The sequence below is a fragment of the Drosophila subpulchrella genome, chromosome 3R (assembly GCF_014743375.2).
Source record: "Drosophila subpulchrella strain 33 F10 #4 breed RU33 chromosome 3R, RU_Dsub_v1.1 Primary Assembly, whole genome shotgun sequence".
NCBI lineage: Eukaryota > Metazoa > Arthropoda > Insecta > Diptera > Drosophilidae > Drosophila > Drosophila subpulchrella.
Genome location: NC_050609.1, coordinates 18,293,775 through 18,319,408, shown reverse-complemented (window position 1 = coordinate 18,319,408; position 25,634 = coordinate 18,293,775). Strand labels below are relative to the sequence as shown.

Here is a 25,634-nt window from a genome sequence, read left to right as displayed (position 1 = left end):
AAGGCAACGCAGAGGAAAAGCGGGAATTCACCCTCTAGGAAAAACCATCCTCACCACTTTCCGACTTTCCTAATGAAGTTTGACGTGCTGATGTGCGGTGACGTTGACGAGGACGAGGATGAGAACGGGGATTTCAGGAGATTCAGGAGTGGAGAGTCCACAGTCAACAAGTGAAAGTCAGCTCGCGGTAAAATTCAATGATGATGCCCCTTCGCGATGATGATGATTTCAACTGTGACGGAGGACTTTGTTAAGGGGCCATAAAATGCATTAAAATTAAAAACGTGTTAAAATGCTCAAGATTCAGCTCGCGCAATCTTTTTAATGAGCTCTTAATGAGGCTGCCTGACCAAATCAAGAACCAAAAAGCACCAAAAATAATTTGCGTCTCATTTGCTCGGTTGCGCAACTTAAAAAATCGTAAATTATATACAAATTTTTAATGAAAAAAACTTCATTCCGGCATATGCTTCAGGTCGCCACCCCCTTTTTTATAGAACCCCGGATCTCGGATCCGTATCTGTGTGTGACTTTTGTTGCTGCCCATAAATTATGTAAATTTCCATTCGAAATTCAAAATTAAAAAAAAATATAGAATGGTGTATAAAACACGCTGTCCTGCTGGCTGTAATAAGGGTGAAAGGTCACGAAAAAATAAAACAGGGGGCGAGGGGGCGTGGCCAGTAAACATCATAAAAGTGAGAAATATGCCTCTTATTTTGTATTTTGTAATTTGTTTTGTAATTTTGCGCCTTTTTGTTCTGAAATATGAGGAAAAAATTGCCACATTTACCCGAAAACAAATGGGAATGGGGAAATTGAACCCGGGGTAAATGGATTTTTCATTCGATTTGTGTACTCTTACCCCCAGTCGTGGGAAATCCCATTTTCCGGCGGGATAAGTCTACGACTTTGGTTCCTTATTTTCCCCTGATTCTCAACTGTACAAATTGGACGAGACAACCTGCAAGTTTTCGAGGAAAAGATGCATAGATACGTAGATCCTTTCTGGTACCACATAAATTAGGGAGGCTTCGAGGATGGACTGGGAGTCAGACATATGCAAAGGCGTGACTGCGGAGACTCAGGTAAAATTTATTGGAGCGAAAGAATCCAACACGAACGTGGTACACTCAACTGCAGGGTTGGGTGAGTGGATTTTTCTTAAAAGTCATTGAAAGGAATTCGTAAAAAATATATCTAACATGTTATTATGAAATCTTTTAGTAGAGCCATCCTATTGCTATTGCTGAAGAAATCAAAACTCTTATAAAAGCGTCTAAAAGTATGCTGTGAAAAACAGAAATTCTTCTTCTAAGAGAAATCCCTTTAACTTCTGCGTTACAAGTAAATTATTGCTTACCTTTAGACACCTTTTAAGATGATTTCAGCACTCTAGTGATTTCCATGGCACCGTCGCATATTTTTAATAATAAATATATATGTAAATAATGAAATATAAAAATAGCCAAATTTCATCTACAGGTAGCACAGTGTAATTAGCTGACGGCTGCGGTAAAAAGTCGACTGCAAGTTCTTTTGTGGCTGCGCTTAATTTTTAATGCCGCGCCATGAAATTTATTGGGCCGCCACAAATTTGAGTTAATCTGCGAGTTGCCAACGGGCTTAACAGTGCCGGAACAGACTGTACTTAATTCCCCCGAATTTGGAGTGGGTTTTCGTTTTCACGAAAGGATTGCGGGTTAAATTCGGAGGCGGAATGAGGAAATGCGCTGCGACAGACTCATTTAAAGTCCCAACTGAAATCAGCGCTGATTTAATTTCAACTGTCAGGGGGTTAAGGAGTTAACCCGTCGCAGGGTAAGAGGTGTGATAAGTGCTTTTCAATGCGATGCGCGCCAGGATCTACAGGATTGGGGACTTTTTGTTTGGCCCTGCATTCCGAGCGGGAAATTCCTTGGTGCGGCCATCAATCAATTGGCCGGATGGCTAACGAGTGGCATGTCCATGTCCCGATGTCCTGTGAGTTTTGTGGGTCCTGCATGTCGCCATGTGTGTTCTAGTGGGTATTCTTGTAAATGGACAAGGCAAAGGAAAAAAAAAGCCAGCCAGAGCACGTAATCCCGCTCTGTCGAGGATGGGCTTTCAACTCATCCAACGCTTCACTCCAATCATTGACAGTTGACCAAGAACGATGGGTTTCAAAATGGGTTTGGGTTCGACAATAATTGGGCGTAGGGATCGAGAAGACTATACATGAGGAGATTCAAGAACAAGAAGGTAAAAAATGACGAAATTAGACTCTTAGCTTAGCAATTCGATTTTTATTTGAATAAAAAGAATCAGCTCTAAATATATTGGTAAGGCGAATGTTGACTAGTAAAAATCTTGATCAGATCGACTTTGAAAATTAAAAAGTATATTCTAGACATGTTATACTGCAATAAGTAATAATATATTTTAAAGTTTTAAAAAGTTTATTCAAGCCTGACATACCAAACCTTCACTAACAATTAAAAAATGGAATAGAACTTTAAAAAACCGTTTCTCATTGGAATAGATACCCCCACCTAACCCATTTATTTTCGGTGTATGGGAACTACCCCTTTTCGGAAAATGGAGATTTTTAATTGCGACGCTTAGTCAGGACAACACCATAAATATTTATTAATGAAATTAACTGAGCTAGCGAAATTCAAATTGAAATATCAACGCAGTAATTAAAATTCATGTTGAGCCCCTCTCGGGGGGTGGTACTCCCTGATATTCCCAAAATGTGATGCCAACTCCCCCTCAAAGCGATGATATACGAGCAGAAGGGTTTTTGGCCCATTTGCATATGTCTTGCCTCTGGAATGATGGCCTTAATTGCGGCCATAACGTGTTGTGTGTGTGTGGTTAGCCATGTGCCATGTGGTTAAGTGGTTTTCCAGGTCGCCTAAAACACCATCTAAAAATCATGAACCACCCACCCACTACCCCCATATATATATATATTCACTATCCCCGCAACGAAAAGTGGCGCTCTTTTTAATGAGCAACAAATTCAATTTCAACTTTTGTGCGCCTTTGTTCCCGAAAATTAATTCATTTGCAATTCATGGCTTTCAATTGCGTTTGTTTAGCTTGGGTTTTCGGGAGGGCAAACGTATATCTCCTGGGAACTGGCGATTATTTGGTTAGCTTCAATTTATGCTGCCAGATCATGAGCTCCAGTTTTCTACTTTACACACATAAATCAAGCGTTTACTGACAGCGGAAAATGCAAATCAAATGCAGGACTGTAGCTTTTTATACCGACTTTTTTACTTTAAATAAAAAACTGAAAAAAATTCGTTTTAATTTATGAATACATTGTGGATAAAAAAAGAATAGAATCCTTATAAAATAATATTTCTTTAATAAATTTCTTTTTATAAAATGTATATACTATAATAAATCATGCCTCTTTAAATTTATAAATAATATTTTATGGGCTCTTTATTGGGTTCTGTTTTTTAAGTGCGTTTAAAATACTGTCTTTATTGGGCAACTTTTCAAAATTCATGATATTTTTTGTGATATTTAATCCATGTCCAACTTGTTCCTTTTTTCCTCCCCTGCTTCCAAATGATGTGTTAATGCGATACTAGCGATGAAAATTAGGATGAGCATAAAAAGGGAGGGTGGGCTTTAGGTATCTGAGGGATGTATCTGTGGACCATTGTTAAAATTCCAACAGCTGTCCTCGTAAATCAAAATTATGAGTTTTCAATGAAAGCTGCGCTGAATGGAAACTTTTAAACAGCCATTTGATGAATGCTGGAACCAATAATGGCCTGGGGAAATTTATAACTATTACTTACGCACGATTAAATCATCAGCGATAGATTCAAAATTGGGGGGAGTGGTACTATTCCTTTGTTGCAAATCGCAGTCATTTGTTGGGCTTAAACCCTTTGCAAACACATTGGGAAAATGGAGCCTAATGAGGCAGCCGTAAAAGCAAAAATGGAACCATCAAAATATGGCCAGAACTTTCGGTCTGACAAATGGGAGGGATCTTGGTCCAGAGGCGTGACGAAAATCCAATCATGCTGTATAAATATTCAGGCTCAGCACTTTCCCGGAATGGACAAGAAAAACTAATATAGAAATTAGGTGTGTAATGTGCTGAGCGGGCCATAAATATTTCCTATTCCCGATTCGCATCGCCGAAGGAATATTTGCAAAATGTTTCCACAACACTGAACCAAGTGTTTTGATGCCCCCGAAGAGGGTGACTTTTCCAAGGAGGGGTCCTTGCTGTCCAGTGTCCATTTCAAGTGTTTGCCACATCTGACATTTGTCATCATGATTCGGCCATAAATACAAACTGCGCTGCACATAAATAAACATTTACCGAAATTGTTTTGGGGAGTGGAGACAGGAGATGGCTCATTCTGCCAGGGATTGATTTTGACAAACGATCACTATCAATGTTATGGCATAAAAAAGACAATGATTCTATATATTTTTTTGCCGAAAGATACAAATAATAATATAATAATTATTTTAAAAAATAAAATGGGTAACTGGGTGCCCATTATCAAAGATCATATTAATTTTATTCAGTCTATTTTTCTAACATACATTATTTTATATTAGACCTATAATTGTTGCTAAACATTAAAAAATAATGGTATGAATATTTATAAGTAAATACCCATAATTTAGTATCGGCTTAAATCTTTATGATAGTAACCTCATCCTGAACCTCATCATTTGCCCCAGGAGTAATTTAAATTTAATAATGACAGCCTCCTTCGCAGGACCCCAACCTCTCCTTCGAATCTCGTCCTGCAGCAAAGTCTGCCTTTGATGTGTGAGCTCTCTTGATGGCATATCAAATGTGGAACTATCGATGGGTGATATGCTTATATGTAGAAACACATCGCTCACCTCAACAAACAAACAAGTTAACGCAATTAAGAGTCCTTGCCGAAGGAACTTAATTAAGAACGCCGCCTGCCAAGAAATTTGTCAATGGCAACCAAGTCGAGCAGCCGCAAAAGGCAAACACATCAATCGCCGGAGGAAACCCTTGCCATAAGCATAGACGCTCCTTTCCAAGGATACGTGGAACTATTCTAATGCGGTTGGTGTTGCAATTAAATTAACATAAACTCAGGGACCAGCCAGCACACGTTTTCCACTCTTTTTGGCCCAAAAATGCGACTTGAGGAAGGGGTTGGGCTGGGCTTTCGATTTGGGGTGGGTGTGTGCTGGTATCCTCCCCTGGCTGCACTGAAAAAATATCAATCAGAATTCTATTTAAATTCATCAGTAAACCAAACTAATAATAATAAATTAATAGTAATATACTTGGGAATTCCCTGAATTTCATATATTATATTAAAACTATTATCATTAAACCACATATTTTCAGTTCTAAAGATTTTTTAGTACCTGGAATCTGATATATAGATTATGATAAATATTTGTATTAAATGCTTTTAAGATAAGATTATGTTGTTTGTTCATATACATATTTTATTTAATTTTTTTTCCCAGTATAGTCACATGCAAATCGGTCTTCGAAAAGCCCCAATTTGATTGACGCCGCACGAAGCGTTAATAACTTTAGCAACGCCTTTGTCCTGCGGCGGACTTTGATGATGACTAGATGATTATGACGAGCATGTGGATGAGGATGGGATGGAAATGAGGAGGAGTTCCTAAGTTTTCCAGTTCCTTGGCGGCGATGACGCACTATCAGCAATCACTATAATTGCATAGTTTATCCGCGTGTGCGTTTGTTTGCTTTTAATAGAGCTGCTTGCTCCGTTTGTTTACTATTTAGCTGGTTAGCCTTGTTTTCCCTTTTTCCATTTTCCCAGCAGAATGTCCCGCCTGTCACGCAACCCAATTATTTCCTTCAAGCACATGTAACTGTTAATTGGCAGAGTGTCTCCCGGGCATCCTGAATGTCCTGGGTGCGCCACTTCCATTCTGACATCCCCTCCTCAAACTTCAGATAGTTTTCCCTGCAGCCAAGAACTGAGATTGCTTTTACCCGCCGAAAGGGTTGCGATTAGTTGTAGTTTTAGTTTTTCATCGCCAAGGGGCTCTACTTAATCTCCGCGCAGATGAAACGTAAACAGAAAATTGCATTGGGCGGCAAAATCAAATTAAAAGAGGACTTGGCCCAGGAAAATTATAGTCATGGTAAGGAACTTATCAATTCCCAAAGTGATTGGGTAGGAAAAGGTATAAAACGTTGTTATTTTTAGGAAGTTACGAAATTAAATATAGCTCAGAAATACTTTCATTAAGAAAGATTCTTGTGTTTTATCTCAAACCTTGCGTTTCTAAAATATATTTATACTGCATTAAAATGTTTTATTCATTTAAAAAAGATTTACAACGTGCGTTTTACTTCCTTAAATTTTTTTATTACTTTGCATTTAAGTCATCAGTTAAGTATTTATAGGCCATCTGAAAGTTAAAGTAAGTAAGTTAAGGTTTTCCTATGAACTTCTTCATCAATCTCTTGATTTTAAAACTTAAGCAATTGCCAAGTTAAAGACTCCCAGGGGAAAAACTGAGATGGAAAAGCAAAACGCTTTCTCCCGTCGAAGCGTAAAAGTAGCTTTTGTCTTATTTTTCTGTTTCAGATACTTGGCTGCATATGATTTATGGGACAGACAGGCGGTGAGGGAGAGAGGGGAAAGATTTACGAGTCCTTCACACACAGGATATTCGCCATCAGGCAACAGGATAACAGGATGGGAATGCAAATCGCGCACGCATGAAGTGAGTCCAGGAAGTGGAAAGTCAGAATTTTTTTAAATAGAGAAACAAGAAAGCTATATATCGCGACTTGTCCTTAAGAAAGAGAACTTTAAAGCAAATTACCGGGTAAATCCCTAGTCAATTGGCATGTAACTTACAGCTTAGTTGGGACTTCTTTCCCTAAGAGGCGGTTAAGAATGGGCATAAATCGTCCTGCCTAATTGACCCATCTAAAGAACGTTAAGCTGCCTTTTCACATCTAATTTGCCTGGCAGTCGGACTTACATCCATTAGGCATTATCGAGGGCCATAAAAACGGTGATGGGAAAATCATCTGAGGGAAATTGCAGACATGATAGTCGATGGCCCCGGGACATGCATCCTGTTGTCACATGCTATCAAAATCATAAAACTATCCGCCCGGCGAGTCCTTTGTGCTCCGCTAATAGACTTCCCAGGATCCTTTTCGCGTTTTTGCCAATTTCGCCTTTCCGTCCAAGGAAATCATTCCTGTTGTATCGAATCTTTTGTTGCTTCCTCTTTGGCCCTTCTGTCTTTTTGTCTCTGTTTCAGCCAGACGGAAAGTCTGATTTCTGAGTGTCCTTAAGTGCAGTCTGCCTTGACTTTCCACAGGAATTGAGCAAAAAATGTGGGGGAATGGCAGCTACTACAGAGATTAGTGTCCAATAGCGAGGGCATCTCCAAGAAGGATACAGAACACAGATACGAAAAAAGGAAACAAAACTCGTTTAAGCCAAAAATAATAAAAGAACAAAAAAACGATCCCCAGCTCCACTTGAAAGTGTCACAACAAGTAAACAGAAAAATCCCCACCCTCAACTCACTAATAACTCAGACCAGAGTAAATGAGAAAATCAAATAAAAACAAGTTAAAACTTCCGTGAAAAAGCGAAGAAATGAAACGAAAACAACAAATAGAAGTCGGAGAAGGGCGAAAACCTCCTCTTCGAATTTTTAAGCAGTCGAGTAATTACACGTTTAATTGCAATGGGCCAGGACTTTCGGGGGAAAAAAAATATGCCAGGACCCGGGGTAAAAAATTACTTAAAATTCAGACATAATGAAAACTGTTCAGGGAATTATGCTAATTTCATACGGAAAAGCAACGCCCTGAGTCGGACTTCCAAAGGTCCTTTTCCTGTTCCCAATCCCATTCCTTTTCCTGTACTTTGTCCAGCTTTTCTACCGTTACGTGTCCTGTTTTCCCAAGCAGCTAAGAAAAAAGAAAGCAGAAAGAAAATGTGGCCGAAAAGTGAAAGTTCGATTTATGCAGCTACAAATTCACTTAGCTATGCAGAGTGTTATTCCTGCTTTCACCACCCGAAATGCTCCTTGATGTACGCACATTTTTGGTTCCATTTATTAGATTTCCCTGCAACTTCCTGTGCGGCAAGGTCCAACCCCTCGGATCCATTGATTCATGGTGTATTTTTTTAGCGCGCATTTTGCCCGAATTCGTAATTAGCCACGGGGTAATCAAAGGGGATGGGGTGGATTTTGAAAATGGAGAGGGTAAAGAGTCCTCAGAAAATATGGTAGGGTTCAAAAGGTTGATTTCCTAATTCAGCTGTTGATTAGTTGCTGAGTTCGGTGAGTGATAGGGTTAGGTAAAGGATTCGAAAACCTACGAAACATATAACAACTTATAGGGTATCCAAATTATAAGTAAGTTTAACCTTTGAACCTTGTATCACATATTTTTATATATTTAAAAAATGTCCATAAATATAGTAGATACTTAAAAAAAATACTTAGTGTTTACTTCATCCTAAATTTTGTCTGGTAAAATTGAAATTTGTATTGTGTAATATTTAAAATATGCAGTTATTGAGAAGTATGTTCCATAAATAAATCAATATTATACAAAATTTAATAAAGAGAGTGTTGTAATAAATATAATTTTTGTTTTTCCGTAAAATGAAAGCTATTATTAAATTAAGTTAATGCCAATTAGTTCCAGGGTATCCCAAAGACCATTTCCTCTCCAGACTAATTAGCTTGGGCTTTCCTCACGCCCATTGCACTTGATGGAATTTCCCCCAAGGCAGTTGATTTGTGTAAACATTTTTAATTATGAATGCGCTGTGTTGTAATGACTTGGTATCTTTTCGTTGGGACCTGGTGTTTATCTGAGTTTCTTTCGGGGAAATGGTAATCCCGCTCCTGGACATTCTGGCCAGTTGGCGGATTCCCACGTTGGGTTTAGGATTACAGCTTATCGGCCTCCACCAGGGATCTTCACCCCACCCAGTTTATACTGCCGAATTAAATGATTAATAAAAGTTATCGGCGAATGGGAAGGAAGCGAGTCAAATTTGTCGCCAAACAAAGGAGATGCCAAGCATCCAATATTAATTTCTGGCTGAACTGCGCATTAAAATTTTCTTTTTATGGAAATCCCTCTAAGAAAACTCTGGGTCACGCCCCCATTCAAATTGCGGCATAAACATGCAGTTTTAGCCCACATTTATGACACTCGAAACGCGTGTCGCGGCCATAAGGCCATGGATCAAATTGTATAATATTAATTTCTAATTGCATAAATTTTGCCTTGTTACCGGGGAGTTCTCCTGGCTGGAAAAGAGATATACCATTTACGATAGGATCGTAAAAATTAAAGCGCTTCAAGGTGTTTGTCCTGGGAAAAGAAGAATCCCAATCCCGATATTCGTTTTCGGTTTCGTGATGTGTTTTTATTTGCCGGTCGCTATGCCACACAAATAAAAATAAAAGCACCCATCAAATGTCGAGTTAAAATGTTTTATTATTTCACTTTATGCCCATCAAACGACGTGAGTTTCGACCAGGAAAACAAACAGGATGTGGATGTTGGATGTGGCTGGGGTTTTTGAGGTTCAGAGAAGACAATTGCCAAATGGTTTATTGTTTTTGCGGCTGCTCTGTGGAGCGTTGATAAGTCCGCCGATTTTGGTTGTGTGTTTGATGATGTCGCTGCTGGATAAACAGGGTCTTTACAGGGTTTTTTTACTCACCCCCTCGGGGCAATATCTTTTTGAAATTGTTATTAAAATCGCAATGCGATAAGATGCCATGGGGAGTACGTATCTTTGGACAATTATTTCGATTTGTTGCGCTTGAGTTGGAAATGTAACTGAAAATGGTACAGTCTTTCAAGATTTTTATCAAAAGTATTCGTCCTGAATTTGAGATATTAACCATTAATTTGGATTGCTAAGTTTTTAAATTGTGAAAAACTCGGTCTAATAAATTTCTAAAATTCAAGTTGAATGTTTTTATTATTAAATGTGAATGATAGATAAACCATATTTTTACTATGTATGTATCCCCTTAAAACTAACTCTAAAATCATGTGCCTCTTAAAGTTTTTAACACGGATTTCAGTCATATCAATTTAACTGAAGCTGCATTGAATTTATTGATCTATTGTCATTGGCAAACTTGTTGTGGCTTTTCGCAATTATTTATTCGCGCACTGAGCAAACCGCGTGGAAAATGTTTTCCAGCCGATACGTGACATTGGGCGATTCGCGAATCGAGACGACTGGCGACATTCACCTTCGCTTGTCAATCGCTAAATGCCCTGATTAATCCACTTCAAACAGGGCGAAATTCAGTAGAATCCGAGGGCGAGATTTCAGTCACCTACGTGGAACGGCGGCAAAAAGTTTTGGTGCCGAAATGAAAATGCGACTCGGCTGAGATACTCGCGTATCGTTACGTGCGAACCGGTTGATTGCATTTACGTGTTGTCACCTAGTGCACCCGTCTCCCTAAAAAACCCCTTGAAAACCTCCCTGGAAACCCCCTTGAAAACCCCCTCTTCCATCCAAAATCACTGCACTTTAGTCTGCAACTAATGCGAATGAATGGAGGCAAACCACACACAGCCATCGATAAGCAGCTCGCAGTTTGCCCTCCATGTTGTATGTTCCCCAAAAAGCAACAACCTCCCCTTCCAAAATCCACCAAAAATCCCTATAACCATCTCGAAGCCCCCTTCCATATCTTACCCCACACAATTTTTGGCAACATCGAGACGTGGCAAACTTCGAGCTAATCAGATGCAGTTGTAATTACAAAACTCCAGCGTTGAGAGTTCCGAGAGTAACGAGATTGGGAAATGGGATTACCAGGGGGCTCTAATTCTAAACTGGCAAAACGAGGAAATCCTTTTAATGTAATAAGAGAAGACTAGCTCTCGGCTTATTAAACTTTATTTAAATGTAACCCTTGTCGATTATAATTTGTAAAGCAATGTTATTATATTGGTATAGCATTTATTGTTACCTATGAGGTTATCAATAGTAAGGTTTTTAGACTTAGTGAGATTTATAAAAAATTTTAGACAACTATTTCAACTATTAAAAAAAGGAAGATTAAAATAAATGTAATTCCGAAAATACATTTTTATTAGCTATGTACCTATTTTTGGAACGAAGCCTTTCAGGACTTTATACAATGGTGCTATTATGCTCACTGTTTAGTAATACACCTAAGCACACCGCAAATTCCCAAAACGTTCCTAGCTTTTCGCACCAATCGAACCTTCAGGGGATTAGAATCTTTATGAGGTGTCCACATATCGCGAGTTTCAGAAGGGTAATATAGGAAACCAACACATGACCCCTCTGAAGGGTTATCTGCGAATGGGAATCTTAAAAAGAGATAGTGGTTGGAAAAGTAAGAGGACTGGGAATGGGAACGGGGCAAAGACAGAGGCACGTCGGGAATTCTAGACTTTGACTTTCGGCAAACTTTAAGTAAATCTGCTTATCTTGCTGGAAAGTTTCGCTTCTACGTGCCGCCGTCGCGTCGCGGTCTCCAGTTGCTTTGTTCCACCCACTAAACCACTCAAACAGCCAACCACCCACACCATCTATAAGAAAGCCACCATCTACAGAACCCCCTTTTGGAACCAAGAGGAATGCAGACTTGTCATAACGTTGACAAAGTCTGACACGTTGGCATTAGGCCGGTCAAAATGCGGACTCCCTATCGCAAAGGTCGCTGTCAATCATCCAAGTTTCTCCGAAATAGAAGTCATGTGCCGAATCCACACTGTTGCCAAGTGAAATTTAATTGAAATTCTTGCTTTCAGCTGGAAATCATTGGTCATGTCCTGTTTGCCTGGCGAATCCTTTGCTGCTTGAGTGCAACGTTGGATTTGCATGTGTGTTTGCTCAGGAGGAGGGAAATTGATAATGGTCTGTTGACATTGCATCAGTTTAGGGAGAGGTTGTTAATTGCAATGGATACGGGTGTGACTAAGTCGGCTTCGGTATATATCATCTTGGAGTTCATTGTTTTGGTGGTGGTGTGTTTAAATCATTTTGAAGTGTATTTGGTAAATGATAAATTGGTAGGTAAAATATTTAGATTGATTCTAAGAGTTTAATGAGACACGATAAGGTCTTCCTGGTTGGAAAGTCCCTTCTCCAAGGCCTCTTGTTTGTGAAAAGATTAATAATAATAACGAAATCAACATTCCTTAGTACGTAAATTTACTTGCTGCATTAAACATGATTAAAATTAAGTTGAAGTGAGGAAATAAAAATTGATATTTAATTTGATGTATACATGTAATAAATAAGGTGAGCTATCATTATATTTTGTTTCAACTTTTTAATAGCTTTTTTTTAAGCTAGGGTTCCAAGTTCTTTTCCACAGATTTAGTTTTATTGCTGCCTACACCCTTTATTTTAATTCGTAAGTTTATTTTACGCTTCTCTTAACGACACTAGCTGGGAGCCATTCAACCCATCGAAGGCCATTCCTCTTGACTGGGGCTCTTAAAGGCATCTGGCGCAGGACCTCCATCGCCACACCATCCTTATCCCGATTAAAGGACTGCTCCCATTACCGCTCCTAGCCAAGTGCAAGTGCATGTCCCAATTTATGGTCAAATGCTAATTTTGGCCATGTCCTCGCACAAAGCGCGAATTGCTCTTGACGCGGGAGGAGGAGAACCAGGTCCGGCTTCAGGATCAGGACTCCACTTTGAGGACTAGGACTCCTCTTTGGGAGTCCGTTGCGGGCCAGTAACTGCAATAACTCGTCTCCGCGTCTGTTGGTCTGCTCGTCTGCAGCTGCCAGATGGCTCTGAGCATGGGGATTCCCCGGGATCCACGGATCCAGGCAACTTTGTGGCTCCCGGTAATCCTTGTTGCATTTGTTGTACGCCTCGCTGTCGTTGCCATTAATGCCCGCAAAAAACCAGAGAGCGGGCAGCTGTGGAGGAAGTGCAAAAAAATGCTATTATCTTTTTAAATTGTCTGCCAGGCGGCAACAACGGCCAAAAGCCACAGCAGCAACATCAGGCACGGCAGCAACATCGGCAATAGCAACAGGGAGAAATCCACTCAAAACAACATACACAATCTTTTTAAAAATCTAACGATTAAAGAAAGATGTTTGCCAGTGTCAATAATTATAGAACACATAAATAGATCGACATTTCTAGAATTTTTTTAAAGTTATTAATGGGTCTTTTATAAATTTATACATTTTTATAGAATGATAAATGTTTCTATGTTCTTAATTTGAAAAATATTATTTATTTGAATTTCCTAAGCACGTCCTTTATTAAAATAAGTTTAGAAAAATATATATACAATCCTTTTAGTTTCTTTACTGCACAAACATTGGTAGGATTTCTTTTTCCGAGTGCTGGTACAGAAGAAAATATGGATTAAAATGTTGCCCGGGGAAAAGCCAGAAGGAAAAGTGGAAAATGGCGGGGCGGATGATAGGATCCTTGTGTGGCTGGCGCGTTAACTTGATTTTTTAAGTGCCTCTCCGGCGCATTATGAACACGGCCCAGCCGATTACGGCTACCATTTTTCTCCATTTTTTCCGCCTCGCTTTTCATTTCTGCTCATGCATACGAAATTAGTGGCGATACGGAGCCAAATTCGCAGTGAAGTGGAGGAAGCTGTCCAGAGAAGCGTTTATGGCTTACAGCGAGTTAATCGCGCTGTCATCATCCGTCGCTCGTTTGTCCAACTCGCGGCAATTGTCGCAATTGCAATTGTGTATATATGTAGCCCAGTGTTTGGGGCACTTGAAGTAAGCGGCTTAGTCGGCTCAAATCCACTGAAAAATCTTCGAGAAATGAAACTTGAGACTCCTGACGGAAAGGCCTTCATTGTCTCCCCCTTCCTTTATTAAATAATTGTGTCCCATTGTCTGTAGTAGGCAAATGCGGGCTCCAATACTTTAAGGTAGGGGCCTCTGACTTTATAAAAAAACTGCGCTCTAAATCTACTTCAACAATCTTCCTGTTGATTTCTGTTAATTTTTAATCAACTGCTTAGTGCTTGCCAGCACGTTCCACCCGAAAATTCCACTAAGTGGGTGTGGCGGGATCGTAAAAACTGATTTTAATGCGCAGCCCAAACTATGGGGCAGTTCCGGATGATGAAGTTCCAGGTCCCCCACCCCATATACGGCGTCTTTGTCTTTTACAACCTTTTGTCAGTCGTTAATTTTTATGTTTATAGCGCAAATTCTCGCCTTGCTGCATACACGCTCACTGAATTTTCAAAACCGCAAAATGGCGCGCCAATTGATGGGCGGTGGGGTAAATTTCGGGGAGCAGAACGACGTCGTTCAAGGTAGTTAAAACAATAACAATTAGCTGCAAGCCAAAGTCGTTGGCCACACGCCGAAATTAATTAGCGAGCGAAAGCGCTCCCTTTTTAGGTTAGATTGAGTCCAAAAGTGAGGTTAGCTAGGGGCTCAGAGTGAGGTTAGGTTTCTTTCAACACACACAAAGTGCAACATCCAAATCGGAAAAACCAAAGTTAAATTATTGTGCTGACTGGACTGAAGTCAGTCGAGGTTTGGGTGGGAAATCTAATCAAAGTAGTGAAAACTTTCGACCGGAAAAATTGCACATTGAAAGTTTGTCCGCCTCTTCAGTGGAAACTTTTTCTTGCCTCTCTCTTTTTCTCCTCTTCCTTGGGCGGAATAATTGCCAAAATGGAAAGCCAAAACTTAAACAAAAACGCAGACATTAATGAAATTTTGATAAACTTTTGGTCGAAGCTGCAGTGTAACAATGAAACAGACGAAAGAGATAGAGAGCCAAGTGCAATTTGAGCAGACAAATCAGAGCAAATTATGATTTATTGAATTTTAATTTAGTGCCAGTGCAGAAAATTTCCCATAAATATTTGAGGAAGCTCAGCCCGGAGCCAAAAACTGAATCAGAAGTAACGCTCATTGCGAAGTTTGTGGGCCGTTCGAGCGATTTGCAACCCTCGGGGTGGCGCCGAAAAGTACAGTCGCCCCCCAGCTTTTTAGCTCTGCGCGTGCCTGACTCACGCATTATTCAGTAAATCGGAAAAGGAGGGGTACGGATACAGCTGCCCGGAGTCGTATTCTGTTTGATTTTCGGGTGTGGGCTAGGCCAGGAATTTAGCAAATGTGCGTGTGCGTATGCAAATTACCGGCCACATGTCATTTCTGACCATTTCCACTCGAGGAATCGAGTCAGTAAAGCCAAAGGAGCAGAGAAACAATAGGGGGAATAAATAACTTCCGGAAACGAAGTTTTAAATACCCTTATACATTGTACGATTCCATCAAGAATGATTATCCCAAAGAAATCTTGAAAAAAACGTTGATATTTCAAAATATAAAACTTAATCGTTCTTTATAGGATTGTCCAAATAAAAATGGAATGACCCCAATTTCCTTTAAAATATAATAATATTATGGTATTACAAACAGCCTATATCAACAACCTTAAGTATAAATTAAATTAAAAAACATTTACTATTATAGTTTCCAATTAGATTGTGCGGCGGATTTAATATCCCAAATGAGGTTAAAGAGTATTTAAATGGTAATTTAGAAATATTTAAAATACCTATTCATAATACCTACATGGAGGGTATTAAAATAACAAAATAGCAACCCCTTGGTGACTAAATCAGGGTGGCTCTTGCAAATTCCAGCTTCCAGATGGGGTGCCTTATGCGACTTGCGAACTTTTTTTGCAACTTGTTTTTACCCACTGACCTTGAAAAGTGAATTCATGCAAATTGAGCAGCTGAAAAATCAACAAAAACAGTCCAAGGGGTGGCTGTGGATCGGATCAGGTTGCTCTAGCATACATATATCCTGGCCATCCCAACCCCCTTTGGAAACCTCAGCGAAATTGCGAAAAATTGCATTATTTAGCAACAGGGGAAAACAACAACATAGGGAGGGAATCGCTCGCTTATCAGCGATTTGCTTATCGCAAATTTCCACATGGAAATCCATTAGTCAATCCCCTGTCTTTTTGCCATATTTGTTTGCTTGTAAACCTCTTACCTCACCACTCAATTGCCTGGCTAATCGCGAGGTCCCCTAGGAAATTTTCTTCTTTTCGAGATGATTGAACAAATTGCTCGGGGAGCTATCAATTTCATGGCAAATATATCACACAACATGACGATCAGCTAAAGTTTTATGTTTAGGTGGAAATGATTTACTTAAGACAAAAGTAATAACAAAGAATTTACTTCACAAGTCATAAAGGTCTCTTTTGGCCTTATCTACAAATTAAAGCTGAGTATGGTTTAGAGGTTTTCCTATCTTTTGGGAACAGACTAAAAACAGTATTTTATTAAAGAACTTATATTAAGCATTAAAATGAAAAAAAATTGACATAGCTCAAGCTATTTTTTAAATTCGACAACCTTAAATTTTCAGTTGACGTCCTGTTGAAATATTTACATTGTGATAAGGATGCTTATTCAGTGCGCCCGTCCCCGAGCAAAAATTTGTTAATGAAAAATGGCAAACAATTTCGCTTCTTGGCCTGTCTGTCTGCCTTGCCAGCGAAAACATGGTGAAAAACAAAAGGCCAGGAGACAAGACTTTTCATTAAAATTGCACACAGGCGGAGGTGCAGGAGTGGGTTGAAATGGTGGGGGGCGGGGCTTATAAGGTGGTTTTGGTGGGTTGGTTCAAGGATTATTTATGGGGAGCCCGGCGGAAGCTGGCGGCGCAGCTGCCTTTCACTGGCTGCAAATGGCATTGCAATAAAACGAAATTAAATTGCTATTTTGCATACATATTATGTGTGTCCCGCATGTCCTGGACGCACACTTTGCCCCCATATGGTTTCATATCCATAGTTGTCTGGCTGGCGAGCAATAACCGAAATATCCCGAATCCTTTGACAACATCTGGCCTCCCAAATAGTTTTCCAGCCCCTGCCCTCATCGAAACCTCGACCTCAACCCTTTGTAATTGCCTGACGCTCTTATTAAAATGCATAAATTAATAGAATTATTTTCGGGCCAAAGACACCTTTTTATGGCCGCCATTTGGGGCATGTGTGGAATCAGTTTTGGGCCACATAATTTGTGCGATGGCTTACGGCCAAACAATTACAAATGACGAAGTTAAGATCCTCGCCAAATGCACCACAAATGACCGCAATTAGCCACCCTCCCCAACGTTTTGGCGGGTATTTACACAGAGAATAATATGCACTCAGAAAAAACTTTGACCTCAATTTTACAAACTCTCGAAAAATTAAAGTCTACTTCAAATTACAAAGGTATTTTATAGTAATACACAAATTGGAGTATGGGAATATTTTAAAATTTCTAAATATAACCGAAGATTATTTTGTTTCAGCATCAAAACTACCATTATAATAAACAGTTGTTCATATTTTTGTGAAAAATGTGTTTATGGAAATAAAAAAGCTTGTTTTATTTTTCAATTTATAGAGGATTTATTTTAAGACCCTACATAATATTTTTTAAGGAGCACCCATGATTATTCAAAAGAAAATATGATTTTGAATTCAGTCCCTGTTTTTTCTTTGTGTACTTTGAGGGCCTAACGAAAATCATTGAAGCAGCATCCATCCGCAAATCCGGGCAATTAATATTAGGTGGATTATTATTTAATGACCACTGCACGCACTCGGAGTCACTGAAGAACCATTTTGGAGCACCCCACCACCATCATAACCACATCAACTCCAATCTCATTCCGTCCTAACTGTTATGATCCCGAATGAAGTTTACCCTTATGATTGCCATATTCTAATTACAAGAGAGCACGCAGTTATTACACGGATTCGCCCGATGCCACAGATACGGATGCTGCGATTTGATGACCTCTGACCCCTGACCCCTGACCGCCCAACCTACTATACATAGTTATAGCACCATTAAAATGGCAAATTGACGTTCATTTCACGTGCTAGTGGACCGTATCCGGATGTTCGGCGATATGCGCACAGTCCTCATTGAATGGGCGTCGCTAATTGATAAATTGCCTTGATGCGTGGTCGGGATCTATAGACATGTTCGTATAATAGGTACTCAAATGCTCCAGGAAATGCTTAGGAAAATATCTCAAAAGGTCTTTAAAGATTATTTCTCACGAAAACCATTGATAAACTTGAGCATTTCTATGATTTTTCATAATAGTTTATGCTTTATTTAACAAAGTGTGAGGATGATATTATTTTTCTTAGTCCTAAAATAATTTAATTTTTAAATTCACATTTTGTGACAATAAAATAATAAAAATCAACATGTAGGGAAATTTATACACCTCACAAAATATAGTAAATTTTAAGTAGGTACAAATTTCGTATCACTAGAAAACTTATAAAATTGTGGACTCGATAATATAAACAGATAGTTTGAGAGGGTCAACAGTATATTAATATATTGACTTCAGTAATTTTCCAAAAACATAAATTCCTAATCATTAAGTTTACAAACTATTTTTTTTCTTAGTTATTTACAGAATTATAGTAGGTCAGGGAAGTGGGGAGCGAAAAAAAGAAGATAAGGAAACTGCGATGCAAATTCAGGGGACAGTGAAAATTCGAGATTGCATCGCATTCGTATTATTGTGACATCCACGTCATCGCGGAGGTTCCAACTTAGTCAGCAGACGGTCAAGATGGCGCCCGAATCCCCATTCCGGCGGAACTTCTCCATACGGAACAGCAAAGCCGTGTGCACCATGACCAGATACTGATAAGCTGGAAGGGAGCAACCTTATTGAACAACGTGGCCCACCTTTATCAGGCGGAGGAGGAGTGTGTCGATGATAAGATGATGATAAGATAAGCCTAAGAGATCCCTCGGGAGATTACTGCATGATCTGAATGATTTCTCGGTCTTCACCGTAGATTTAAGTTGTCAAATGGTAGAAAGTAGTAGATTTTCTAGAAAAGTAATTTATAAAGTGGAGCTTAAATGATCTAAGGTTACCCCAGTTACTTAAATGTATTGTAATCCAGATAATTTGTATACCTTGTTTATTAGGGGAAATTATGGAATTCTTCTTAAGAGCATTAAATACATAGTACAATTGAAACCTTAACTTGAAAAACTAGACTTTAAAATTTGTCACAATACATATGTATTACAATAGAAGAGTTCCCTTTAAGATGCTGTTTCTCAGAAAGGAATTCCAATTTATTTTTAGAAACATCTCTTTAAGAACGTTTCCGATCACCCCCCACTAAAATTTAAAAAAAAAACACAACATTCTGGAACATTACACCATTTTGTAATCGCACAGCTAAGTAGTATTCGGGAAATTTCGCGATTGCTAGTTCCATTGTTCCATGTAGTATCTAAAGCACATTGCCAGCTAGCCAGCGACGCTATCAGCACTCGGAGAAGAAAAACGCAAACAGACGCCCCGCATTGAGGACCAGATCCATTTTCAAAACCCAAACCTTATCAGAGAGGCACAAACAATCTGCTGTTTTACTAGTTGATATTCAGTTACTTTGTGTTTATTTGTTCAAGCGGTAACGTACATGCTAAAGATACATTTGCTGGGGCGAACTTGCTAACTTATTTATGATAACATCACAATCTGGTGTGCTGGTAAATCAAGGTGAACTTGGGTGGGGTGTGTAAATCATTCAATTTGGCTGCTTTGATAATGCTGCTGCTGCACTGCGATTTATTGATGAACAAACCAAGGAAACAAATTAATTTGTAAGGGAATTATGAGAGCAATTTTGAGGGAAAAGTGTGTTCTGGGAGGCGGAGTAGGTGGAGACCGCTCCTTACTGCTTCTGCAGGTACTCGTCGAACAGGTAGACGGACAGGGATGGGTCCGGCACCTTCATCAGCTTGGCGAGGTCGTTGGCATAGCCGGACAGCTTGCGCACGCTCTCGGCCTGCTTGCCCAGGAAGTTCTCCTCGAGGTAGTGGGCCAGCTCGGGGTCGCGGTCTCCGTCGGCGGCGTGGGTGGCACGGGAGTGGACGTGGGTGGCTCCGGTGGCCAGCTGCTTCTCGGTATCCAGAGCCAGGGCCAGGGAGTGCAGTTCATCGACCTCCAGGGTGCCGCGCTTGGTGCTCACCGAGCCGGCGGACTCGTGGCGGGTGTTGAAGTCCACGATGCCACCGCGGCGGGTCACCTGCTTGATCAGGGCAATGCTGTCGTCAAAGGAGCGGTCCGAGAGGCCCTGGTACAGCTTCTGGAAGCCGGGGCGGTTCTTCTGGTACGAGTTAAAGTGGGTGGCCAGCAGCAGGTAGTCGTAGGACTTGGCCAGCTGGGCGTTGATGTAGGACTGGACCTCGGGCTCCACGTGGTCAATGCCGGCGAAGCGGGCGTTACAAATGGAGTTGCCTAGGGGTAGGGGTAAGCAAATAATAAACATTATAATCTATGGAAATGGTAGGGGGGAATCAAATTTAGAGGTCGTTTTAGAAGTGATTTTAATGGTTCCTAATCGGAAAGAAGTAAAGTGAATGTTATAATATACAAAAAAGTAATATTATCAGATAGGATGATTCTATTTGCTTACAATTTTAAAAAATTTTACTTAGAATATTTAAATTAAAAATTGCTAAAATTATAAAATATTTTATTTTTGGATTATTAGACTAATAGTTTTAAAATTCTTCAAACTCAAAGTGGAAAAGTGCATATATTTTTCAATATATATTTTTTAAAACATCCATTCTACTTTTCACTTACTTTTGCCTGTGAAAAAGCCCGTGAGCGCTTGTTTTTATTATTTATTATTATTATTTTCACAAAGATACAAAAAAGCAAAACACAGGGGACACAGATTAGGTTCTCTTCGCGCCAGAAGCGCTCTCTTTTACTCACCGGAGAAGGCCGAGGAAGAGCAGGCCGTGATTACGGTATTCTGGCAGTACTCTTCGTTGCTGGCCAGGGCAAGAGAGCCGAGGCACGCGAAGAGAGCGAGTGCAATGAAGAATTTCATCTTGACGGCTGAATACTGTAAATTAAAATCGAAATCGGAATGCGAAAACAAAGGAAATTAGTTTCACAATAGTTGACAATTGGAAAACAGCCACTTTTCTTTTTGTTTGCTGTGGAAAAGGCCCTTTTGCGTCGTAGACTGTTCTTGAATTTTCTCTGCTCTTTGTTTTCGATTTTTCACAACAAACCCAAACCACCACCGCAGGAATTTGTTTTTTCCGTGTTTTTGTGGTTTTCGTTTTGTTTTTCAGGAACTTCTTTGCAGTTTCTGGCTACTAAACACCCACTTTAAAGTTAGTAATTGAATTAACTCACTTGCAGTGCGATTTATTAACTTTTTTGACGCTGCTTCCGTGTGCTGCTTGCTGAAACTTTGAAAATCAACTGCTGTTTATAGCGTCGCGCTCGTCTCTTTGTACGCGGTCGATAAGCCGTGTGTGTGTGTGTGCCTCTGGAGAGAGTGCATGGGCATTTGTGTTTTGCGCTCAGTGCGGGGATTTCGCTGTCATTCAAACATGGCCGCTCTGCTGCGTTGCTGTTGTTGCCCCCTGGAAGGTGACTCACGGCAGGGTTGTCAACGTGTGCAAAAAATGGACACTGCACTTTGGATTTCAAGTGGTTTCTCGAGGGTTTTATCAGCAAGCGAATGGAGATTTGATGTTTCACAAAAGATAGGTTAAACAAAATCAGAAAAACTTCATATCTGCTTAATATATAGTTAAGTAGTCACAAAATAATTTTGAAAACAAGTAAATAAAAAAATGAATGCACTATTCTTAGATGGACTTTATTATGTTTGGTTATGATTACCAAAAATATTTACGTTTCAATGGTGTAAAGTAAGTGAAAAAGTAAATAAAAAAATTTTTGAATTTATGCTGTCAATATTCTTAGATAGATCTTATTATGTTTGGCACGATTACAATACCAATCATATTTCATGAGATTATGATTCCCAAAATATTTACATTTCAGTTGGGTAATTATTTTTATATGCATTCAATATAAGTTTTCGTTGTGAAATCATAGGAATCCATGTATTTTGAACAGGGTTTTCCGAAAATATATAAAAATTATACTGTTTTACATCCAAACCTTTTTTATTTGTGCTACTTAAAAAAAAAATTGTCGAAATAAGTTTACTTAGTATAGGGTTTCCCCATCAAAGAAAACATGATGTAACTACATAATTTATAGTTTTCCCAGCATTTATCCGCCTTATCAAGTGTCACTCAGGAAGCTCTGCAAACGGCACCTAGAAAAAGCCGTCGCCATATTTAGTAGCTATCAGAGTTACTGATTGATCCCCCCGCCGAACGTGACAAATCAACTTGACAAAATAAGAATTAAAATGTCGGGCGAAAATTAAACCGCCTGGCAACCCATGACGTGGGCTCTCTCCCAGGGCCAAAACAAAAACAAAGAACAGCTGACACACAGAGCAAAAGAGCGGCCATACTTGATGATTAGTGTGATTTTCTGTGTATATTCGGATTATCTGAGTAGGAAACCCGACTTTCCATACAAAGTATAGCCACATTGAGGACGTGTGTATGAAATTAAGTGCGTCTATCATCGGGAATATTCAATTATCGGCCATTTAAACGGTTGACAAAGAAAAGGCGACATGTTGGAAGTGAGCAGATAACAGTGCACACTCTCCCACTCTCACGCACACATAGGAGCAGGCGAGAGCGAGTTGCGTTTAAAAGTGTTTTGTGCGCCGTTCGGAGACACAGTTCGCTTTCGAGTTCGCTAAAAACACAAAGCACAGGCATTAGCTCCACTGAAAAATCAGATTAAGGCTGTCAAGGCAGAAGGTACTGGAAATCAGAAGTAATCCCCAATCAAAGCCCATCAAATTGAAGCAGGCGTCGCCTTCTGCGCCAGTGTGTGTAAAGGCAGCTAGCTAAATAAGAGCTATTTAACATTCTAGCCCAAGTCGAGTCGCCTCATTCTCATTTGTGCATCTCAAGCAAAACAAACTAAAAGTGACAAACATATTTTGGTTCTGTGATTTTGTGTTACAAAGACTTCAACGACGATCAAAGATGGTGAAATTAATCGCTAGCCTGCTCCTTTTGGCCGTGGTGGCCCAGGCCTATGGAGATTTCAAGTGTAAGTACGATTATTGAGTAATATTTACTACAAATTTCAAACAAAACAAAGGAAAAACAATAAATTTCGACGCAATAAGCAGAGAACGGAAAAAAATATTAAGAGCATGCGCGCACTCTCTTCGGCGCTCTCCCACTCTCTTTTTTCATGGAGTACTGGAGCAAAGTAAAGTTACCAAACCAGTTGATTTTAAAAATATTGATACTTCCGTTGCGGTTTTGGGGAAATGTTAAACCAGTTTCTTAAATTAGTCTGCATAATTAAAATATGCGAATTTCACTTTCGTTTCCCTGAATAAAACAGCTAAATCAGTTTTGAGTTCCCAAGTTCATTCCAATTCCAAGCTCTCTTTGCACACGGCTTGCGCTGTGTGAGCGAGATAGAGTCACCATGAAAAGCATGCTTTTTGCACACGGCCCCAAACCAAAACAAAAACCGTTACTATGGCGGAGAGAAATGCGCACGTTACCAATGCAGTTACAAAAAGAGAGAGAGAGAGGGGAGCCATTGCAGTTTTGCACACGGTTCTTGTTGTCCTAGAATAACGGCATTCCAAGCGCAATTTCAAAGGTTTATGCAATACCGCCCTCTTAAATGCAATAACCCACCACCCCCTTCCCCCTCAGCCAAGCAAGAAAGCAAGAGTTTCGCGAGAGAGCTGCATAAAGAGCGAGAAAGGCAAAAGCAACTAGAAAAGGAAAAACAAAACCCAAACCATGACGAAGGTCAAGATCAGGGGTGCAAAGGTTTCTATAACTAAAGAACAAACCCAAGTCGGGCTTACCAAGGTCGAATTTAGTGTAACTAGTTTTCTAATGTTTAATAATAATGTTTCAAATGTTTTTTATAATATTATTTTTATATTATTTGTGACTCTAGAATTCGATGTATTAAATTAGTTTTAATAAAAAAACTTTAAAAATGGGTCCTAAAGTACCTAAATGTTTATCCTTAAGATGAATAAATTCGACTTAAGCCTTTATGACCATAATTTAACCCCCTAACTAAACAAAACCCTATACCATTGCAGGCTCCCTGGCTGTTCCCGAGATCACCAAGGACTGGGTGGACATGAAGGATGCCTGCATCAAGGGCATGCGCCACCAGATCCAGGAGGAGATCAACGCCTCCTACCAGTACTTGGCCATGGGCGCCTACTTCTCCCGCGACACCGTCAACCGCCCCGGATTCGCCGAGCACTTCTTCAAGGCCGCCAAGGAGGAGCGTGAGCACGGCTCCAAGCTGGTGGAGTACCTCTCGATGCGCGGTCAGTTGACCGAGGGAGTCAGCGATCTGATCAATGTGCCGGTAGGTCTTAATCCCCTAGAGAAACCCTCAATAGCTAACTAATCCCTGGGAATCCTCCGCAGACTGTTGCCAAGCAGGAGTGGACCGATGGCGCTAGCGCCTTGTCCGATGCCCTCGACCTGGAGATCAAGGTGACCCGCTCCATCCGCAAGCTGATCCAGACCTGCGAGAGCAAGCCCTACAACCATTACCACCTGGTGGACTATCTGACCGGCGTCTACCTGGAGGAGCAGCTCCACGGACAGCGCGAGCTCGCCGGCAAGCTGACCACCCTCAAGAAGATGATGGACACCAACGGCGAACTGGGCGAGTTCCTGTTCGACAAGACCCTGTAAAGTGGGCGGAGATAGCGAGTGGAGCAGCCCAGTCACGCATCAAAATTATCAGCCAGTCGATTTCATAAAGTGTTCTGTTGTTATCTGTTAGCCGAGAGAGCCTTCCCCGAGGGTCCGCTATTAAATCATCCAACCAACCAAGTCAACCAAGACTGGCCAATAAATTATCCGTTCGACTGCGATCCTCAAACCAGCACAGCAAAATTCCACTTCTGTTCTTTCTTATCGAAAATCAAAAAGCAGCGCATGTCTTAAGTATTTAAGTTCTTTGAGTTGTGATTTTCCGTACACCTCGGGAGGGGGCTCAGCATTATGCAATCGCCGAGATTTCGCCTAGGTTTAAGTGGAAGCGATCATTCGCATAGGAAGACACTCAAGCACAACCCATTCAGCACATCCTATATCTTTATATTTTTCTGTCAATTAGACGAGCAAGTTCTTAAATAAATAAACAATATATATATATAACTAAATAAATATGATGTTCGTAATTTATTGGGTTTTGTTTTTCAGGTGGTTCCCAGCAGTGATTTCATTTTAGTGGGGGTTTTTCGCGACGAGTATCGTATGTGACTTACATGATTCGAAAGAGAATTGGTTTCAAATGGCACAATGAACGTATACATTGTTTACCATTTAGATGTATATTCCATTTGAACCAAGATCTTAAGTATATAATCACCTTCTATATATTTCTTTGTTGTTAAAGTAAACCTTAACTGATTACAAAGGTCCCTAGAGGGTAAGAGTAAAGTGCATATCATTTGATACCCCCATTCAATGGATACACTTAATGCTCAGATATACTTTTGCTAATTTTTGCTCTCCCTATAAAATCCGCTTGGTAAGAGGATAATATGGCAATCCCTCTGTTAGCCGATTAACCCTTTATTGTCCCATGACAATGCACTTGATGAGCCGTATCTGGGATCA

The 25,634-nt window shown here is 40.0% G+C and overlaps 2 protein-coding genes across 5 annotated transcripts; one reads left to right on the top strand and one right to left on the bottom strand.

The window, feature by feature from the left end:
* Window positions 1–19,470: 19,470 nt before the first annotated feature.
* LOC119549110 (ferritin heavy chain) lies at window positions 19,471–21,414 on the bottom strand. Of its 3 annotated transcripts, none has more exons than XM_037856861.1 (4): window positions 21,256–21,414; window positions 20,824–20,956; window positions 20,689–20,715; window positions 19,471–20,337 (listed from the first exon to the last, which is right to left on the bottom strand). In XM_037856861.1, the coding sequence occupies exons 2-4, from the start codon at window positions 20,939–20,941 to the stop codon at window positions 19,772–19,774; spliced, it is 711 nt and encodes a 236-aa protein (XP_037712789.1). In that variant the 5' UTR covers window positions 20,942–20,956; window positions 21,256–21,414; the 3' UTR covers window positions 19,471–19,771. The 3 variants fall into 3 exon arrangements, with proteins under 3 accessions (XP_037712789.1, XP_037712797.1, XP_037712805.1); XM_037856869.1 differs by having other exon boundaries at window positions 20,689–20,694; XM_037856877.1 differs by lacking the exon at window positions 20,689–20,715 and having other exon boundaries at window positions 19,477–20,337; window positions 21,256–21,413.
* Window positions 21,415–22,608: 1,194 nt separating this feature from the next.
* LOC119549123 (ferritin subunit) lies at window positions 22,609–24,905 on the top strand. Of its 2 annotated transcripts, XM_037856898.1 has the most exons (4): window positions 22,609–22,760; window positions 22,973–23,058; window positions 24,089–24,366; window positions 24,429–24,905. In XM_037856898.1, the coding sequence occupies exons 2-4, from the start codon at window positions 22,992–22,994 to the stop codon at window positions 24,699–24,701; spliced, it is 618 nt and encodes a 205-aa protein (XP_037712826.1). In that variant the 5' UTR covers window positions 22,609–22,760; window positions 22,973–22,991; the 3' UTR covers window positions 24,702–24,905. The 2 variants fall into 2 exon arrangements, with proteins under 2 accessions (XP_037712826.1, XP_037712818.1); XM_037856890.1 differs by having other exon boundaries at window positions 22,674–23,058.
* Window positions 24,906–25,634: the final 729 nt, after the last annotated feature.

Excerpts from the sequence above, each read along its gene's own strand:
- LOC119549110 (XM_037856861.1), bottom strand. The coding sequence starts at position 20,941 with ATGAAATTCTTCATTGCACTCGCTCTCTTCGCGTGCCTCGGCTCTCTT. Across the intron at positions 20,716-20,823 it reads CTCTTCCTCGGCCTTCTCCG|CGCTCACGGGCTTTTTCACA; the intron begins GTGAGTAAAAGA and ends AATAAAAACAAG. Across the intron at positions 20,338-20,688 it reads GGGCTTTTTCACAGGCAAAA|GCAACTCCATTTGTAACGCC; the intron begins GTAAGTGAAAAG and ends CCCTACCCCTAG.
- LOC119549123 (XM_037856898.1), top strand. The coding sequence starts at position 22,992 with ATGGTGAAATTAATCGCTAGCCTGCTCCTTTTGGCCGTGGTGGCCCAG. Across the intron at positions 23,059-24,088 it reads GGCCTATGGAGATTTCAAGT|GCTCCCTGGCTGTTCCCGAG; the intron begins GTAAGTACGATT and ends ATACCATTGCAG. Across the intron at positions 24,367-24,428 it reads GCGATCTGATCAATGTGCCG|ACTGTTGCCAAGCAGGAGTG; the intron begins GTAGGTCTTAAT and ends AATCCTCCGCAG.